Source organism: Phoca vitulina, unplaced genomic scaffold, assembly GCF_004348235.1.
Source record: "Phoca vitulina isolate PV1807 unplaced genomic scaffold, GSC_HSeal_1.0 scaffold2, whole genome shotgun sequence".
Lineage (NCBI taxonomy): Eukaryota > Metazoa > Chordata > Mammalia > Carnivora > Phocidae > Phoca > Phoca vitulina.
Window position 1 is genome coordinate 10,454,266 of NW_022589705.1, and position 20,845 is coordinate 10,475,110.

Below are 20,845 nucleotides of genomic sequence, written 5' to 3' on the forward strand. Positions count from 1 at the left end.
ATAGAATGCAAATGAAATGCCTTTCAACACATCTTTCCCTTTATACCTAATACAACCTTTATGCCTGCAGTCAGCAAACTTTTTCCATAAAAGGCCAGTAAATATTTTGCACTTTGTGAGCCATTTGGTTGCACCTACTTAACTCTCTGCCATCGTGGCATGAAAGGAGTCATAGACATTACATAAGTAAGTGTGGCTGTGTATAAAATTTCATTCATGGACACTGAAATTTGAATTTTATGTAATTTTCATGTGTCACAAAGTATCAGTCACAATTTATTTTAAAGATTTTATTTGTCAGAGAGAGAGCACAAGCAGGGGAGTGGCAGGCAGAGGGAGAAGCAGGCTCCCCACTGAGTAGGGAGCCCAATGTGGGACTCGATTCCAGGACCCTGGGATCATGACCTGAACCGAAGGCAGATGCTTAACTGACTGGGCCACCCAGGCGCCCCTCAGTCACGATTCAAAAAAAACATTTAAAAAGGTGAAAACCATTCTTTAGCTTGTGAGCTGTACTAACACAGGCAATGGGCCAGATTGGGCTCATGGGAAGGCTATCACTTACTGACCCCAGCTCTAACCCAGAGTTTTGCACCCAGTTAGCAGGTAAGTGCTGATGTCAATTCTTGTTCTAAGTTCTCTCAAAATTCGCAGATTTATCTGAAATTTCCCACATTCAGAAGTTATTTGGCAGCTAAGACTTTGTTCAGGGAGCACTCTTGAGTGGTTACACCACAGTGCGCCCACACAGGAATGTCCACCTTTCTGTTGATCCGTCCAGGTCTGTGTATTACTTTCATTGGGAATTGTCAGTGAAATATGGTTTTGTGTAGGCAGGTAAAATACTGTTTTTCTGTTGATTTCTTTTCCTTTGCTAACCCAGGAGGCTTAACCTTTATTATCTGGTCTAAGATGTTCCTAAATAGAGCCAATAGATTTAAAAAAATTTTTCTCAATTGATGAAACTAAAGTCTGATTTTTTTTTTTTTTTGGTCTTTGAACTCAGTAAAATTCTTTAACTTTGCAATAAAACTTACAAAATAGTAGCAAGTACATTACAAATCATCTTTCCCTAGCCCATCCGAGAGTGAATCATTGACCTGATGACACATCAACCCCTAATATTTGAGTGCTTATTTCCTCCAAGCAAGGACACTCTATAGAACAACAGTTCAGCCATTCACATCAGGAAATCAACACCGATGTTCCCACCACCTAGTCCTTGGCCTCCTTTCAGGTTTCACCGGTTGTCCCAGTAATGTTTACAGTAAAATGATCCAGTTCAGTTTATTTAGTTTTTGTATTAGTCTCTGCAGTTCTTTGGTCATTCTTTGACTTTGGTGACCTTGGCACTTTTGAAGACTGACTATAGGCAAGTAATTTGGTAAAACAATTTGGTTTTGTCTGATGGTTCCTCGTGATTACATTTGGGTTTTGCATCTTTAGCAGAAATATCACAGAAGGGATGCTGTGTCCTTCTCAATGCATCCCAGTGGTGGAGGATTTAGAATCCTCCCGTTATTTTCATTTTGTTCAGTTAGGGTGGTCTGCCAGCTTCCCCCCTTTAAAACTTTCTCCCATTGTACTTAATATTTTATGGGGAGGTACTTTAAAACTATGTACATATCCAATTCCTTATTCCTCTCCATTCATTCATTCATATCAGTGTAGACTCATAGTTTCCTATTTTATTTAATGGGTTTGTAAGCCATTATTTTGATGTCAGATTGTCTCAGATTTGCCCAGCCTAAGTCCCTTCAAAGCTGGCTTGTGTGTCCTTTTGACATGCCCCCATCACTTTGTGACGACTTCCTTTATTTCTGGTTCATCTTGTGCTTTTCTTGCCCATCCATGGAAATCAGCCTTTCTCCAAATGGTCCCGGCTCCTTTAAGTGGAGAATGTAATGCCTGAATCTGGATGCTAGATGTGTGCACTGCATCGGGGGAAGGAGACTGCTACAAGGCTCTTAGAGCTAGAGAATGTTTGTGCACGCACACTCGCGCACACACATTCCCATATTTATGTTGAAATTCATGAATTCACAGCAACACCTCCTGTTCAAACACAACACCAGAGTTCATTCTAGTCTTTTTCTCTTTCCAGTTTGGAACACCTTCTCTGAAAATGAGAAAGCTGACTTCCGTTATCCTTAATATTTTTGCTTATTTGATCAAGTCCCTGTTCTTATCCAATCCCATTGCCCTCCTCATCCCACTTAGGATGACTCCCAGCACTGGGCCCCGCCCCCAGCTCCCACATCCACATACCAGGCTACAAATCCATGCGGATGCCTAGCTTGCTCTGCCCTACTGAATTGCAGAATTGTGGGTGAAGGAAAAAGGGGAAGAGGAATCTGAGACTTGTTGGAATTTTATGTAAACTCCACAAAGGAAGAAATTGGATTCTCACTGATGTATATCTCAAGTATCTAAGACAGAGCTTGGCACGTAATAGGCAATAAAAAAAAATACATTCCAAAGAATCAATTTTATGAAACTATAAGGTCAACAGTTCATTTAAATTCTTTATATTCAAATATTTTAAGATATTTTCCCACCATAACGGGCAACTTTTTATAATCTCAAAAGTTATAAAAGAGACTTACGAGACAGTTGAAAGTTTCAATCTCTATTTAGGCAATATGAAGTTTATCTTAAATTTGGATTTATGTGCATGGATAAAGCCTCCCAGCATTAAAAAACACTCATTTTACCAGTCTGCATAGAAATCATCAACATTGTTTGGGACCAATTTAACAAAAAAGAAAAGGTATTACTTTTGAATATTATTAATAGATATATTGTTACATCAGAAGACACAGAGACAACTCCACAGTTGGATACAGGTGTGGGAGGGGCTGAAGCTTTCCTAATTTTGGAGACATTCTTTTTTTTTTTTAAGATTTATTTATTTGAGAGAGAGCAAGTGAGCGAGCAGGGGGAAGGGACAGAGGAAGAGAGTCTCAAGAAGACTCTGTAATAAGACGCCATAATAAGCCCCCCAACACGGGGCTCGATCTCATGACTCTGAGACCATGACCTGAGCTGAAACCAAGAGTCAGGCGCTTAACTGACTGAGCTGCCCAGGCGCCCCGGAGACATTCTTCAAGTGTAAGAATTAGGTATAGGGTATTGAAGGGGGACTATGCAAGTGAGGGGCCCTGAAGTTTAAGCAGATTTGTTTTTTTAGATTTTAAGTAATCTCCACACCCAACAAAGGGCTCGAACTCACAACCCCGAGGACAAGAACTGCACATTCCGCCGACTGAGCCAGCCAGGCACCTCGCAGATCGGCTTCTTGAAGGAGTTTTGAGTGCAAGTGCTTTGGCACAGACAGGCGAACACACCTTAAGATAGTCCTGAAGAACTCTGCATCCAGCCTGCTCCTCTCCATATCAGGTCCTCAGCAAATCTCTGTTAGAGACTGCTGCCTGACCTGTGACTTATCCTGCCCTAGAAAACAAGTTCTAATGACGTTCTGCTGTTCAGGCAAGAATGACACAGAATCCCTATAAGGTCTTATCGTTTTAATTGACTTTAATGATTATTGCTCATCTGCAAGGATTAATATTGCATTCATTAAAAATCATTCAATACAAAATAAACTTGTTCTTCCCGAGTTGCTCTCCACACGCTCCCTCTGATGCCAGACATTTTCCCACAGTGTCCTTTGTTACATGGCTTGACAGAGATGGAGCCCTTACCTATTATTCCTATGGACACAGTAATAGATTGGGAGCAGGGGGCAGGCCAGAGGGCAGCGGGACCTGGGCCCCTCGCCTCCAGCAGAGCTGACACGATGGATACCACTGTTGGCCAGGTTACCGCCCCTCAAGGATGGGGTGTTCTGATTGGCTGGTTCAGTGCCCTGGGAAAAAGGGCCTGAACTGTTAGCATCTACAGAGAAGAAAGCATGGTCACACTGAAAAGGAGTGGGAAGGGGCTGGGCTGGGGAGAACCAGGAGAGGGAAAGGAAAAATGTTTTGGCAAGACTCTGCTAGAAGGCTGCAGAGTGAAAGCTTTCCTTTCTTGTATTACTGTTTTTAACGTCTGTCTCTCTGATCAATGGCAACAGAGAATTGAACATTGCTAGTACCTAGCACTAATGCCTGACCCAACTTTGAAGGATCGCCAGCTAGAACAAGTTGAGGATTTAGAATCCTGCATAATTACATACTTAAAGCTCATGAGCATGAAGCTCATCGGACCATGCAGAAACGCTGGTAAGCAGGGTGCATGGCATGGGGATACACCTCTCCAATCTTTGAGGGCCTTTCTAGGGATTCTTTCCGAGCGTGAGCCAGGACGCACTGATTACCTTCTCTGTGCACAAACTGCCCTTTAAGATCTTGGTTCATAAACTTTTTGTGACACATGTCAATTAAAAGAGGTACCACTTCTGTAAAACTAACATTACACATGGGGCCTAAAGTCCCAGACCAGTTATACGGAACTACATTTCCCTCACCCTGGCCCAATTTATCCCTCTCCTCCCATCCACATCTATCTCCCTTTAAATATTTTAGGTTGCAGAAGCACAGCTGACCAGAAATTTGCTCTTAAAGGATAAATCCTAAAGATAGAGCTCAGTGTTTCAGACTGAATAATGGCTCAAGAAATGCGCCTTCAGCACAAGCTGCATGGGGCAGAGCTGACAGAACTTGCCGTTACGGCCCCAGTTCACTGATGCTATAAACTATGGGCTAGAAACAGAGGGACTTACGATGAGTTTGAGGCCAGCATTTCTCCAGACTCAATTCTGCACTCTCAGCTCCAAAGGTTCAAAAGAGAAACTGGTAACAACTAATCACCCAAGCAGTTCCTCAGTGTTAACACTAAACATTTTTCTTACTCTTTTTTTTTCCTGTTTTGTACAATGGAAATCAATGCTAGGGGACAAAATTAAACTTAGTAGAGTGCAGTCTGGTTAAAAACTTGAAAAATGAGAAGGTCTGGTGGGAATGGAGGAAGGGCTGTACTAAATCCAAGTGGACCAACTGGATCTTAACAGTACACATCTCTGAACCGGACACACCACCTTCACACAGGAAACAGGGCTTGGAACACCTGGAGAAATGAGCATGCGCCACCTAACATCTAACCTATCTGGCTAGTGGGTACCATCCCTGCTCCTCTGACAAAGTGAAGAGCACTGATTTCAGCAGCTAAGAAATGGGCTCTTTTAAGGCAATTTAGACATTGCAGATTGTTCAACAAAGAAGGTACCTTAGCATTTCCTGTTAATAAGGTACCCAATTAAGACTAAAGTCCCCAGAAATGGGAAAGAAAGAATCACCTTTCTGGGCTGGGAGAGTAAAATCCTTCTTTAGTGACTAGGGTGAGGAACCTTGAACCTCAGTTTCATCTAAAGAGCCATGAAGCAAGTTCCTGTGTGGTCTGCAGAACTTGGACAATGAGATGAAAAAAAAAAAAAAGAAAGAAAGAAAGAAAGAAATTATAGAAAAAAAATCAACAGGAAAGGAATAAGAAGAAAATAAAAGTTATCTTAAAAAAGATTTCTTTTAGAGTTGTGTGGTTCATGTGGACTGGTCCTTGGTAATATGGTCCATTAGTATCTGTAAAGAAAGAGACTGGTTGGTTAGCACTTGGGTCTTCCACCTGAGAGATCCCAGAGAAAAATCAGAAACAGAGGACACTCCCCAGGGTCCCTCCCTGGCCCCAGCTAGGGTTCCCTACAGCCATTCCCCATGGATCATTCTTCCCTGTGCTTCCACAGGGTTTCTGGCAATGCCATCTCTGGTTTCATTTCCTGCTCCCTAATAATATAAGCCAGTGGTTTTCAACCCTGACTAAACATTAATCTAGGGAGCTTTTATAAAATAAGTCTGGGCCCATGCCAGACCAATTATATCAGAATCTCTGGGGGTGAGGCCCAAGCTTCAAAATTCTAGAAAACCCTTACTCCTTTACACCTACTACTAGATATACAATTTCTCTGCCTACCTTGTTAGTCTGGAGCAGAGTTCTTGTACTCTTCAAAATCAGGCACACCACTTTATTTAAGAAAGCTGGCTAGCATACTTGTTTAATATTGGGTAAAAGAGCTTCTCACTTGTTTTCCCCCAAGTTACCTGTAATAATTGGGTTTGAATGGCCCATTTTTGTTGAGTCCCAGATATTTTGCTTGGTCATCTGTCAGCTCTGTCAGGTGGGCATCAAATGATGGCAGGTGCAAGCTGGCCACGTACTCATCTAGGAAGAACACAGTGGCAGGGGAGCAGACTCCATTTCAATCTGCCTCTCAGGGCATAACCTCCCCTATTTTCATCCGAAGCTTTTCGAGAAAGAGGACAAGGAATGGAATAACTGTGAAAGCATCTATAACTCGAAATAATTGCTTAAAGAACCCTCAAAGTTGCCCCTCTGGCAGGGTACTTCTCTCTGTACATCCAGAATGCATGTAGAAAGCCATTTGCCAGGGTGACAAAATGAGGTGGACTTGTACCTCCCCATCATTCTCCGGCCAAGCTTTTGGCTTTACCCCAGTGGCCAACATGCTATGTATGACTCTCACCTTCCTGCAGCAACGTCCTTAACTGAATTACAGTCAAACTATGAAACAAACTAGACACCAATAGCTCAAAAGAGCTTTGTGTCATTAAGACTTATTTAGAATAACATCCATAAAGGCCTCAAATCTTAGGATCATGGATTTCTAAGGCAGCTGGTACAAATTTATTACTCTTTCATAGACACTTCCTGGGCTTTACTTTTATGAATATGAATTAAAGAAAAAAACAACAACAACAATCTGAGGTAAGCTGTTGGAGGAGATGAGAGTGAGAAGTCTTTCAGCTTTAATTAAGGGGTCAGGGGCTGACCAATTATAGACGGGAGGTGGGTGCCACTATCCAAGAAGGGAAAGAACCAGAGATGATGTATTATGCCACAGGAACAAAACACAGCTGTCCCCCAGAATATCAGAAGGTTGCATATTTACACAGAGGATGGATGATAAAACCTAGATTTCTGCTTCTCTCGTCTCGGTCCCAGGCTGTAGTCACTGGTGGTGGGAAGTTTACTGAACTCCATATGGCTACTAAGAATAAGAGTATCTACCTAAACCACTGTGCTAAGCACGTTTACTCATTAGCTCTAATTCTTACTACAATTCTGCAATGTATGTAAATATTACTCTCACATTATTGATAAAGATACCGAGGCTCATGGAGATTAGAATTTGTCCTGAGGTCCAGAAACCACGAAATGCTAGGATGCGGATTAGAACTCTTGACTCTAAATCCAATACTTTCATTTCAATGATCATTTTACCAAATCATGCAAAAGTCTGGGGATCAATACAGGTTCCTACTGTTTCTCGCTCACCCATTTTCTTAGGAAGCAGGTATACGTCTTGTTTGTATCGTCCCTCGGGTGCATTATAGAGTTCTATCAGTGCCAAAGCCTAGGTTGGGAAAAGAGGATCAGAAGACACAACAAAACTTCTTAGACAGGGACATAAAAATAAAACTACATCTAACAGGGTCTTGGGGTAGGTACTATAGTGATCTATCATAGTGACAGCACCCAGAACTTGGCCTGCAATAAACACCACCACACATCGTAAGAGAATTTGCTGCTGCTATCGTTTAGTTCCTAATATAAGAGCAGACTAATGCAACTAAGCTGGAACCCTACATTCTTAACTAACACAGCCAACTCCAAGGGACACAAACACTGACTCTGCTTGACTGATGACTCTTTTCTACACTCAGGAAAGCCCATCTTGACCACCCGTGACCTGAAACCAGTTGAAAAAAACATAGCAGGGCACAGTCTCATTGAACTCTGACTGAGGCCCGGTTCCACTAATCTCAGGGCAGGAGAAGCAGGCATTTGGTCACATACCTGTGTTGTAGCTGTGATGGACAGAACAAAGGTGGGAACTGTGGAGCAGCTCAGGTTGAGCAGACGACCCTGAAAAGGTAAGAGAGCCCTGGGATGAGCTGTGCTCTCCCCCTCCGTCTGATTCCAGTGTCATACAAGCAAAGCAAATGCAGGACAGGACTCAGTTGGTAGAAAAATAATTACAGTTCCAGATCATGACTCTAGATTGTATCTTATTTCCTGTAAGCCCGTGTGAGTATGACAAGCTAAAGCAGCCGCTGGGGTCAAGAAATACTGTGTTACTTGGTAAAAGGTAGATTTTTTTTTTTTTTTTGAGTGGTTCTATTTTAGGGACCAGAAAGTTTAAGAACTATATGTCTATCCAAAGATGGAGTTCAGGGAAACGTGAGCCTAATGCTTTTTCCCTGCCTCCCCCCTCCGCCATGGATCTAACGACACTGCCCTCCCGTGTGTGTACCTCTGCCAGGAGGACGACACGTTTGCCATCTGGCCAGATGACATGGTCCACCTGAGAACGCACGCGTTCCCATGTCAGCTCTGGAGTGCGCAGGCTGGTCTGAAAGGAAGACGGCACAGTTGACGGTGGCTATAATGGAAGGGAGGGGAAAAAGGCCCTGCAGCAAATCAATGAGGGAAAACTTACCACATCAATTTCCGTGTTGGAGTGGCCCATATTGCATACGATACAGCTGTTTTTCATGCGGTCCAAATGCTCCCGTGTCACTACATTCTTATTTCCTAAAGGTAAACGAGAGTAGCTGAAGAAAGATGCTGGGGAACAAAGGTATCGACTGGCTTCCAGTGAGAACATGGGAAAGAGGAGGTCTGCTGCATTAAAGGGCATGCATCCTTTGTGAGAAACGAGTACACTGCGTAACAGCTCTTTAGGCTCAGTGGTCTGGTTTTAAGATTGTTAAATCAACTAAGGTTGTTTATACTGCTGACAGTATAAACAACCATCAGGGGAAAAGGCTCTTGGTTCTGGAAAACATGTTAAGGTTCTGATAGCTTATTCTGGTTCTGAGACTTTTACACCAAGCACAGGTCTCACCTACTTTATCTGAAAGTCAGACCACTTTCAAGGTTTGGCCTCAGAGTTACCAGTCCTCCACGTACACCAAAGCACTGATACTTACCCGTGCAAGTTATTACGACATCAACTTGCCGGATGACTTCATTGAGCTTTACCACCCTGAACCCATCCATGCTGGAAGAAAAGGAAGGAACACGATGAGCAAAGCAAGGAGGCAGTGGGACAGAAGCTGGTCACAAAAGGAGACTGCTAAATTCCCTTCTGAAGTCACGTCCAGTGCTACCTCACAGAGGTAAGTGACAAGCTGTGCTACACTACACACTGGCCTCTTTGGACTCCCCGAGATTCCATTCAGGAAGGGAAAATGCCAAGAAGCTCTAGGAGTGCCCTGGGGTTACAACGGAGGGAACAGAGCCATCCTCATAGCTTTCTCTTCCTTTGAGAGATTTCCGCAAGGAATGGTTAATATAATCAATCATAAACTCTCAAAAACACAATCTTACCAGGCCTGCAGAGCACAGATGGGGTCGATTTCTGTGATGTAGACAATTGCTCCAAGGGCCTTGAGAGCGGCACAGCAGCCCTTTCCCACCTACAGAGCAGAAGAAAGAAGTAGGGGTGTCAGGTCCACTAAGGCACGGGTACTAGGGCAGGTAGGCTCTTCGGGAGATGGGAATTAACCTCCCTGAAATCACCAATCCTCTAGTGAGCCCTTGCAGGGATGCTCCAAGCCAAGCAGAGCTTAAACAGATCCAGATTATGCTGTGACCCTCAGTCAGAGAGGTGACTGAGCAGACATTCATATTTCATAGCAAGGGCTGGGCCTTGGGATGGTAAAAGAAATGCGGAGATCAAATAAACATTACCATTAGGAAAACAAGACCAAGGAAGAGCAATTGTAACTTCTCATAGCTTATTCCAGAAAAACCTGATTAACTCCCATTTGAGATGCATCTAACTCAAGGATAGCCCAGCCCAGCAGTTCAGGAACCACCATGGGTCACTGATGACAACACAATCTCCTTCACCTAGTCTAGTTTAGAGATAACTACATACCACTTCGGATCCCACCCTTCACTCTAATACCAGGTCACTTATGCGGCTAAAATGCTACATATTCACTTGAAGTAAGTCTCATAAAAGGTAACTGTTATGGTGGGGGGAGGGGCGGATGATGCCAACATGCCATTCCACAAGATAGTGTGGTGAGATCTGAGAACTCAATTGATTTTGTATTTCTCTATTCATAAATCTGAATAAAGCACTTTTGTTATTGAGATCCATCATCTCAAAGCATATTTTAACCCCACATCAGTGACCACACTGACAGCACAGATCTCCTTCACTCAACATTTCTAGTAAGTCTATGAAAAGACACACTGAGGCCCAGCTATTTACCTCACCATAGCCACACACCACCACTTGTTTCCCACCAAACATCACATCTGTGGTCCTCTTCAGGCTGTGGAAAACAGATAAGGGCTCAACTTAAACATTATTAGCCCAAACACAGTCCCTCTGCACAAAAGCAAAAGTGTGAGGCAATGTCCCACGAGAACTCCAGCTGGAAGCGGGCTGGGCTCAGTATGACATGAACCCCTCTAACGAAACTTTAACGGCAAAGGAAGACCACGGGACAAGACTGGAGTGGTATCAGACTAACACTGCGACCCAACCCAAACCTGTCCCCTTAGAAGTTTAAGTATCTATACATTTCAACCTACCCATCCAAAATAGACTCTCGGCAGCAGTACAAGTTGTCAAACTTCTGTTTGGTAACAGAGTCATTGACATTCATGGCCGGAACACAGAGCTTCCCAGCTTTGGAGAGCTGATACAGCCTAAAGGGAGAAGAAGCCACAAAAACAAACAAAACCAAAGTTAGCTGGTAAAACATACTATGTGGCGAAATCTGCCTAATTCTCTGCGAGCTCCATGCTGCCCACCCCAGCTGTATTTACTGCCCAAGGATATAAGTAAACAAGATCATTTCCTTGTCATCCCTCCTCACCTCTTTTCATTTTCTCTCCCCCTGGGCCCCCGCCCTTTTCTTGGAAAGGGAAAAAAAAAAAAACCCTTTCAACAGAAGAAATGGACTTCTCTTCCATAAAAGGGGATGTATTTCCTTAGACCAGCATTTTCTCAATTAAAAAAACTGAACATGCCTACTTCTAATAAACAAAGATTACTCTGCTTCAGTTCCCTATGTGTGCATGTGTGAGCATGTGCAGTGTGCCCCCAACTGAGAAACACTCTTTCAGAGAGAGATCTTTCAGGGTTTTCGACAAGCCAAGAATATTTTGCCCAGTTTTACTTTTTGCAGTGTGTATAATGTATAGTTTTACAATAAGATTTTTTTCATATTTCAAATATAAAATTATAATACAATATTGAATACAGTTTTTCCAGATATATTCATTCCTACACCTCCCAACACTGGTTGAGACTCACAGTGGAATAAGTGGGAAAGAAAAATGTGTGAACTAGAACCTGAGATAACTTCCTTTTAGGATCTCCTGGATTCTTTAGAGGTAAAAACGGAGTAGTTTTATCTAATGAAGGTATTCCCATTTAGTTACAAGTCTGAAACACAGCCCTCGAGCCTAACGGAGACCAGGAGAGTTTGCTGAGGCAAGGACACAAGGGGCAGCTACTCCAGAATCTGTTACCTGTGAACACCAGTCACGCTCTCTTCCACAATGCCTCGGATCTTCTTAAACACGTTTGGATACTTCTTATAAACCCAGTGGGTTAAGTCTCCCCCATCATCCAGGATCTATAGAACAGCCAGAAGACTTCTATGGGCATTCAGGCTGCTAGAGCTGGGGGGAACTTTGAACCCACTTTCTGTACTAGTAAGAGAGCCCTGTATGTTTTGGAAGAGCACTCTTCAGGGCTCCTTAGAGCAGGTTTAGACAGTGGAAACACAGTCAAATCTGTTGGTGTAGAATGGTTAAAAGGATTCCTAAGTTTGTTCTTGGCTATAGTGAAGAGTATTAGGATAATCATAGACTCGTTTTTAGTCTAGAGTCTGGAAATATATAGCTCCGTGGGATGCAAAAGGAGAGCTGGGGCAGGAAGGAAAGAAACCAGAATTCTACTCCAAAGAGGAACCACATTCTTTCTTTCTATTTCACTCTGCTGTGTTTGAGCCACATGTGTTCACTTTAGTCTTACCCTTCCCCCACCTTTCCATTCAGTACTCAGACCCATTCTGAACAGGTATCAGCTAAACACTTTGGCAACAGAGTAAGTATATCAGAACATACATCCAAAACATATTTAGGGAACCATGCTTTGAGGGGAAAAAAGGGAAACAAATCTATGGTCAAAGTGTAGGATGAATATACATCATTACCATGTTAGCTTGCCAACCATCCATGTTCACACAGCGGTCAATACACCACCAGAAGTCATCTTCCGACTCGCCCTTCCAAGCAAACACTGCAACTCCTGCAGGATGGGAACAGATCAGCTGATTCCTCCTTCGGGGACTCTGCTATACCAATACCACTTCCTGAGATCCATGTGAAGAGAAAAAGGCTACAGAAACTATGATGGAAAGGAAACAACTTCGAAAGGGCAAAAAGTCAAAATGGCACCTGTAGTTCAGAAATCGGTAACAAATTTAAGAGATTTTTGTTTATAAAAATATTGTGGAATTTTAAAATGTTATTCTCTTTGGCCAATTTTATACTTGGAACTCCAACCTCATGAGATAATGAAATGGGAATCAAAATAAAGTTGTTCACTAGAACATTATTTGTATTAGCAAGAATCTTGAAACAACCGAAATGTTCAATGTGAGTAAAACATTGAAGTAAAATCACGTGGCCGTATGATTATTACAAATGATGCTTTCAAAAAGTTTTCAGTGACATGGAAAACTACTTCTGAAAATGTTATGTTTTAGGTTATCAATTGTATATTGAGATTTATTTATCTCTGGAAAAGTGAATAGAAAAAAGGAAAAATGTGTCAAATATTATCCCTGTGAAGTAGGATTATTATTATCATTCTGGAAACTCCTAAATTTTCTGCAATAAACACCAGAAAAGAACAAGAAAAACAAAGGTATTATAAAGTTGCTCTCTGAGGATCCCAGGGACATGGTAAGTCCTTCAAGAAACTTCATGGTGATTTTCTTCGAATATTTTTACAATAAAAACTGTTTCAACCTAAACTGAACTTATAAGTAGTCCATGTATTTTCAATGCAATATCTAATGAGCTACTAATCTAGAAGGCACTTCTTACTTGTGTTCCCTCAAAAGTGATGAGCCTTTGGTGAAAAGAGACCAGCTGAACTCATATACCTCATACAGTTTAATATTCCTCCTTGTTCACTTACCAATAGAATTATGCATCTCCCCATGTATTTATGATTCTTTTCAAAGGTCATTCTTAATGACCATATGATATTTCATCAGGGATATGGACCTTCATTTTATTACCCACTTTCTTCCTGTGGCTATTCTTATTACCCTCCATGTTTTACAGCCCCTAGACATACGTGTAACTGTAAAGACAATTTTGATCTGAAAATATTCTATTTAGATAATTATTTCAAGGCAAAGTTGGTGAAAAAAGCTAAACTTACCAGCCTCAGCTAGGGCTGCAGCCACTTCATTCTGAGTGGAGTAGATGTTGCAAGCGGACCAGCGGCACTGAGCCCCCAGGGCACAGAGTGTCTCAATCAACACCTACATAGACATTCAGGAAGACAGGGTGAGAAAGAGGAGGGCCAGGTAGGGGCGGCACACAAGAGGGCAGTACCCAGTAACTCTGCGGCAACTGGTGCTACACTGGGAAGTTACAAGAGGCTATGGTCCTGCGAGGGAGCCTACTGGTATCTAACTTCACCCAGAAGATGTGTTCCTGAAAGTCTTAACATTTTCGTTAACAGTCAGATTTTTGCAGATCTAGATCTCCCTGAGTCAGGTCTGTTAAACATAGGTTATAGCTCTCCACACAGAGTAGAAAACCCCATTCCTGTGCAACAGGAGGTCCCACCTAATAGTCATTAGCATTTGGAGATTGGATAGATAGGGAAGGAAAAGCAAGTAAAAAAAACTTTCTTTTTTTCCCCTCATCTGAAGTCCCTCTTGTGTCTCCCAACAAACTCACCGCTGTCTGGGCTGTGATGTGTGTACAGCCCACTATTTTAGCACCAGCCAAGGGCTTCTCCCCCTGAGCACGTTTCCTGAGTGAAATCAGAGCAGACATGTCTGTGAAAGAACAGAGGATTTGAGCTAGGTCTGCACTAGCAGTATTATCAATTTCTGCCCCAGCAACATCTAGGGGTGGTCTGGATCTGTTGAGATACTACAAGGTAAGGTAGAAACACTCTAAGCAAATTTCCATGACGACTGGCGGCTTCAACAGCAGAAAGACAGTTGGGGAGTTGTCATCCAACGACTTGGAAATGTCTCTCTTCCTCCACCATTTCAGCCTTCTATGCAGAGGACTGAATGGAGAATGAAGTGAATTCTCACATCTGGTCAAAATGGAGGGGGAGTCTTATTATTCACTGGGGAGGAGAGGGAAGTGGTTACGGCATTGGCTAATGGACTCCTATATATAACCATCACACCAGGAAGGAAGACTTCACCCTCAGCAGAAGAGCACTTGCTGTTTTCTCTATGCTGCCTAACCCCATTCTGTCCATCTGTTTGGTTTCCGTACTTCCCCCCAGTAGAGAGCACGCCTTCAGTGTGAAAGTAATGAGTAAAAAGACCTTATCAGGAGTGGGGTGGGTGGGGAAACCAAGATCTAACGGACTGTCAGTCACTTCCACTCTTGCTCCAGCAGAGGGTGCTAAGGACCAAAGACCAAAGAGACCCTGGTCACCACATCCCTAGCTGAAAACCCTCCCACATCTGCTGCTTCTGGGAAATGTGGGTCTCTGAGATTGGCAGCTCTGGTAGAATCCCGCAGACCTAACCATCATGTAGTGATCCGGGACTTGCTGACTCCAAAAGGAGATCTCCAAATATGGTGTCATGGGGGAGGAAAACAGAAACTACTCTGTGTAATTACTACGTGCTGAGAACAGGAAGCAAGGAGAACAAGAACCCTGAGGCTCAAGCTGCACACAGAGAGATCTGCTAATAAAAGAGTCCACAGTGCTGAATTTTTCGAGGCGACTTTCAAGTTAGCTTTCAAGTGTGAAGTTGTCTGTGGATCCTCATGACCAGCAAGTGGGTTGCTTCTGGCCCCCACCCACTCCCTTTCTTTACCTTGCTCTGCAATCTCAATCTCCCGGCGTCCAAATTCTGCCTGCTTGATGTTCTTCACACAGAAATTGCTGCTGCCCTTGGAGTTGGTTTGCTGTTTCTCTCGGGGGGAAACCTCATCATCAGAGCTATCGGTGTAGGATGCAGCTAGAGCCAGGAGAGAAAGAAACAAGGATAGAAAAACCGCAACGGTCCCAACTCCACAAAATGCACTCCCCAAAGGACTCTCATTTAAGTTAAGCAACCTCGGAATTGGAGTCACCTTTTACATCACTCTCAGCTCTACTCCTTCAGAGTTTAACAGATGAATGAAAGTGTTGTGGCTCTTTTAGTGTTGTGGCCCCTTCATCCACCCTAATGATACTCTGCCATTAGTCCCTGTAATAGAAGCTACGGATCCCACTCTTGCACCAGCTCTAGGGATCCCAGCTAACAGAGGCACTTGGTCCCAATGTGGACTGGAACCAGACATGGCAAAAATGGAAGAATACTTTAGGGCATGTAAGGAACACCATTTCTGTAGAACACTGCTTCTCAAACTCAAGCATCTACAGCATTCATCAGAATCATGTGGAAGGTTTGTTAAAATACAAATGGCTAGGCCCCACCGCCAGAGATTCCCACCCAGTAGGTCTCAGGTGGGGCCCAAGAATTAGCATTTCTAACAAGTCCCCAGGTGTTGCTGCTGCCACCGTTCAGAAGACCACACTCAGAACCACTAAAACGGATGACAGTGATAAGAGAATCTTACAAGGGATTTTACACTAGGTTGTGCTCAAGGAATACAGAAATGGAAAGAAACAACTCAAAAGGTAAGTAAGTAGTTCTGGTTCTACTGTCAGCCCTGAGATCACTCAATATGTTCAACTTTAAGAAAAAAAAGCAGCTTCATATAAAAATGTCCTTTCAGACGATATGCAGGGGGACATACAATAATCACTCCCCCACTCTCAATTCACTTCTTTCCTCTGTGAATCGACGAGTATTTCTTGGTCTCTGTCTCTGCCAGTGCATCAGGTCTCTCTCGCTGTCTTCTACACACTGCTAGCTAACACAAATACTCCCAAAGGTATCTGTCCCACTGGGACAATTTAACTAGATCATAAAGCTTTTTTTTTTTAAGATTTTATTTATTTATTTGACAGAGAGAGACACAGTGAGAGAGGGAACATAAGCAGGGGGAGAGGGAGAGGGAGAAGCAGACTTCCCGCTGAGCAGGAGCCCAATGTGGGGCTTGATCCCAGGACCCTGGGATCATGACCTGAGCCAAAGCCAGACGCCCAACGACCGAGCCATCCAGGCGCCCCTGGCTCATAAAGCTTTTAAAAATGCTCTGATAGGCTCCTGTTAATACATGGACATCAAGATCTTTGAGAACTTTGCCAAAGCTTTCTTCACTCACTCCTTCCTTCTTCCTCTTATAGCCCAGTTTTCCACAATTAATTCTCTCTTAGCTGGAATCAGTCTGCTTATCACTCCCACTCTTTGGTATCTGTCACTCCAAGACACCTTTTATTTATGACAGCCATTATATTTGGAAACTTTTCTTGCACACATGCCACAGTGACTCTGAATATTCATTTATTTCAGTACTTCACCCTGTAGACCACAATTTGCTCTTATCTGCCTATCTCACCTACGCTGGGTTATCAATGGCACAGAGCAGAGGACACGTTTTTTTAAAATGCATTTACTTGTTGTTTTTTTTTTTTTACAATCCATTCACCTCAAGCCTGGTCCTTAATGTTAATAACACTGTACAAACAGTATTCTGGTAAAGTCATTTATGGAGACAGCAAATCTCTATGCTAAAACTAACAGCAATCTATGACCTTGGGCAAGCCTCTTAAACTCTTAAATGTTTCCTCAGTTGAACAATGACAGGGCAGGGGTTAGATCAGATGCCCCTGTGGATCTTTCAGTGTCTATTCCGCTAGTACTCAAATCCTAAATTCTACATCCTTTTCCACATTAACTTTCCAGTACTCCCTCTAAAGTTGAGAAAGACACAATTAAAAAAAAAAAAAAGCCTACTTATATAGGGTTAAAATAGGACAGGAGGACTAAAAAGAAACAGAGCTGGAGCCACATTACCATAGTTGAACCTTTCCTACTCCAGAGGTGAACAGGGGAGGACACTTCAACATAAAGGGTAACCTAGCAAATAAAAGGAGCCCAAATACTCATTCTTCTTGTCACCATTCAGGCAGTCTTGGAGCCAAGAAAGAAAAAGACAGGTGGCGGGGTATATCTTAAACAACAAAGTTGGCAATTATGCTTCCAAAGTACACCTCTTTTTCAAGGCCCGTTCCGTCAGCCAAAATAGAATTGATTTTCTCCCTTTGTGATGTGGGCGGAGAAACGTGCGAATGGGAACCAGCCCAGCACTACCACACAGGCACCGGCCGCAGACCACACACAGAGACAGCCAGGGCAAGAGAAATCTCCAGATGACAAAAGCCTCCCCAGCTACAAGCCTGGGTGGGGACATTCCCATTGCCCAAGTGCTAATTATCAGCTTTCAGCAGAAAGATGGGAAGTTCTGATATGAGATACTTTTAGATTCTAGATAAACAGAGCAGTGGGTAGAGAACTAGCTTAAGGCTCTAGAACTGGGAAGAGAGATCAGCGTGGACACGAAGTTCATACCTACCTGAACTGTAGCTGTCAGTGGAGGACTGGGAGATGGAGCGAGACAAAGATCGTCGGCCTGTCTTGGTGGGGAATTTGGTGAACTCCTGCATGTCATCAGCAAACTGGATTTGCTGTAAGAGGAAGACAAACAGTTGAAAACTTACAACAAGCATTCTATGAAATGTTCCATTTTTTAAGGCCATACATTTCCTTCCCTAAAACCTAGTGTTATTATATAGCTCCTACTAAGCCAGCAACTCTCCCACCAGAACGAGGGTGGGCAGAGGCGACTTGCTGACTCCTCCCCAAATGCCAATTACTGCCTCTTTCCAATTGTAGATTTTTTTTGTTGGGGGGGCGGGGAGAGCTTAAACACAACTTCTTTTAGCATTCTGTCCAAATTTCACAAATCTTTCTTCTCACATTCCATAAAGTTTTCTTTCCTCTTACAACCTTGACACACATGAAGCTCTTTACCCTTCCTCCCAACTCTACCAAAAAATAGCACAATCTCATAGTGCTTCTGCTTGGTTTTTTTTTGTTTTTGTTTTTTCCCCAGAAGAGTCTCTTGTAGCACATTCTTATCCTAAAATCAGCAATGGTCTTGCTGTTTGAAAAACTATGGAGCTGCCCTGAAATGGTAATGGGCACTGGGGTGCCGAGTCAGAGTCCAATCATACCTATACTTCACAAAGGCAATGTAGTATGCCCAGAACTTTCTACATCCAGTAAAATACTTGCATACAGTAAAGAAAGCAAAATTAAAAAAAAAAAAAATCTGTGCACTCCACAGTAAAATCCAACTAATCAGGACTAATTTGAAGGAGAAAATAAATGACTTGGTAAATTCTGTATTAAAAACTTCTTTAAATGAAATACACCAGAACTAAGTAATTGTTTGAAGGATACCTGGAAAATTGGCTTTAACAAATGGCAAATACCTTACAATTTACAGTCAAATTAATGGATGCTTCTAAAGTGTATGAAAACATTTTCTTCTATTAAATGGTTTAAACCTTCCTCCTGAACTCTTTATTTAAGCTCTGATAAACCCTTTAAGATATAAAATAAGCTTCAGCCTCCTGAAAAACAAAACGGTTTGAGACTATGAATTGAGATTCTCCTCACAATCTGACTAAATCTGAAAAGGTTCCCATGGAGACTCCATTAAGCTAAGTCTTTAGCAGGGATCTCTGGAAATATAAAAGCTATTACAGATTAAAAGTCTTCTCCCCATAATGCTAGCAACGTGGGGGGGGGGCGGTGCCTGGGTGGCTCAGTCGTTAAGCGTCTGCCTTCAGCTCAGGTCATGATCCCAGGGTCCTGGGATCGAGCCCCGCATCAGGCTTCCTGCTCGGCGGGAAGCCTGCTTCTCCCTCTCCCACTCCCCCTGCTTATGTTCCTGCTCTCGCTGTCAAATAAATAAATAAAATCTTAAAAAAAAAAAAATGCTAGCAACGTGGTTATACCCACTTTGAAGCCAGAACAGTAAACTGCCCATCTGTTACAGCTGCAAAACATCCCCCTCCTCTGACACACGTGCCCTCCAGCTAGGGTAGCATCAGCTAGCATGTGAGAATCAGGCTTAAATGTGCAACACAGAAGAAGTAAGTAAAAGGGACTCAGCCTAAACAACATACATGGCACCAGAACCTGATTAACAAATACCTTTATACATCCTAAGCAGCTTGTTTAGGTGCTAAAACTTAAGTAGTTTAAAATGCTAAAAGCACAGTGCCTTTCAGAAAAACAAACCAACAAACCAACCAACCCCACTCTTGAGGGGCACCTGGGTGGCACGTTTGGTTAAGCGACCCACCCTTGGTTTCAGCTCAGGTCGGGATCTCGGGATCATGAGATCAAGCCCTGGCTCTGTGCTCAGCATGGAGTCTGCTTAAATTTCTCTCCCTCTGCCTCTGCCCCTCCCCCCATGTGCTCTCTCTTTCTCGCTCTCAGATAGATAAATCTAAAACAAAACAAAACAAACAAAAAACCCACTCGTTGAAGTGGCCACAGGTCAGCGTCTGCCCTTCTAGATAGGATTTCCCATCGCATGTTCACATGACTTCTGCAGTCAGCAAAGCTAGTTTTAGTGAAGAGATTAATCCAGGACCAACGTAATGATTTTCAACCCAATATGCAGTTCTTTCGGTGGCAGAAAAAATACAGTCAAGAGACCGGCACGCCTTTTAACACTCTCCAGAGGCAGCCCTTCCTCCATCAGCCTCCTTGTTCCTGGCATGGGCAGTCTAGTCGGAAGCTAGTCTTCTCTCTTAGCTGTTACGATTCCCTCCCCTGTTCATCTTTTTTCAAAAGGCTCCGGGCATATTCCCAGACACCACCTACCTGGTGGTGGCGGGGGTGGGGGAGGGAAATGCAGTAACATTCGCCGTTTCTTAAATAAAAAGAGAGGTGGCTGTGGCAAGATAGAAATGTGTTTCTTCAGCAACCTAAGAACTAATTTAATAGTCATAATCCTACCTTGTATTAATGCAGCTCAATAGTAGCCTAAAGCTTAGCAAAATCTTTCCCATCTAAAAATATTAGACTGTGTTGCAAGCAGCTTACTGATAGTGCAGTGCCTCATGTCTCAAATAATGAATATGGTCCATATTTGAAGTGGGCAGACTGTTAACTCAAGCCATGACACGGATGGGTGGCTGTCTATTCTCAGAGCTCTTTGATATTTTCACTTCTTACAAATAAGGTGGTCCAGCTATACGAAGATGCGTGATAACCTGTCTCCCCTCCCACCACCAAACTGCATGCCGAAGAGAACCTAGATCACAACTGCTGCTCTGCCAGTTTCCACCAGGCCTGCTCGCTCCATGGCCGCCTTACAGCCATAGCTCTGTCTTCCTTTGGAAGTACCTCCTGGAATGCTATTCACCTTCACATTGTAAACCAAGACACGTTGTCAAAAGCAGTTTTTGAGTATCACAGGTTTTCCCTCTAGTGAAACCAGATCTCAGTAACAGCCCTCTAAATTGGGATGGATTCACCACATTTACATAATATGATCATTTAGGTAAAAATGAAATCCAAGGATGGCTGCAAAACTGTTCTGTTTACAT

At 43.0% G+C, this 20,845-nt stretch overlaps 1 protein-coding gene across 4 annotated transcripts in view; it reads right to left on the bottom strand.

Annotated features, from left to right (window-relative positions):
* Positions 1-3,512: 3,512 nt before the first annotated feature.
* The window catches only part of AHCYL1 (adenosylhomocysteinase like 1), a 39,188-nt gene continuing 21,855 nt past the window's right edge, over positions 3,513-20,845 (bottom strand). For 3 of the 4 annotated variants that reach the window (XM_032421892.1, XM_032421897.1, XM_032421903.1), the window contains exons 2-17: positions 17,791-17,902; positions 15,141-15,284; positions 14,029-14,129; positions 13,502-13,604; positions 12,261-12,355; positions 11,572-11,678; positions 10,627-10,743; positions 10,301-10,364; positions 9,406-9,494; positions 9,006-9,076; positions 8,513-8,607; positions 8,327-8,425; positions 7,870-7,938; positions 7,348-7,426; positions 6,093-6,213; positions 3,513-5,576 (exon numbers count right to left, since the gene is read on the bottom strand). In XM_032421892.1, the coding sequence (XP_032277783.1) occupies positions 5,570-5,576; positions 6,093-6,213; positions 7,348-7,426; positions 7,870-7,938; positions 8,327-8,425; positions 8,513-8,607; positions 9,006-9,076; positions 9,406-9,494; positions 10,301-10,364; positions 10,627-10,743; positions 11,572-11,678; positions 12,261-12,355; positions 13,502-13,604; positions 14,029-14,129; positions 15,141-15,284; positions 17,791-17,902 (1,473 nt within the window). In that variant the 3' untranslated portion in view covers positions 3,513-5,569. Of the gene's footprint in view, positions 5,577-6,088; positions 6,214-7,347; positions 7,427-7,869; positions 7,939-8,326; positions 8,426-8,512; positions 8,608-9,005; positions 9,077-9,405; positions 9,495-10,300; positions 10,365-10,626; positions 10,744-11,571; positions 11,679-12,260; positions 12,356-13,501; positions 13,605-14,028; positions 14,130-15,140; positions 15,285-17,790; positions 17,903-20,845 lie in introns of those variants that run through there. The other variant, XM_032421912.1, reaches the window with a different exon arrangement.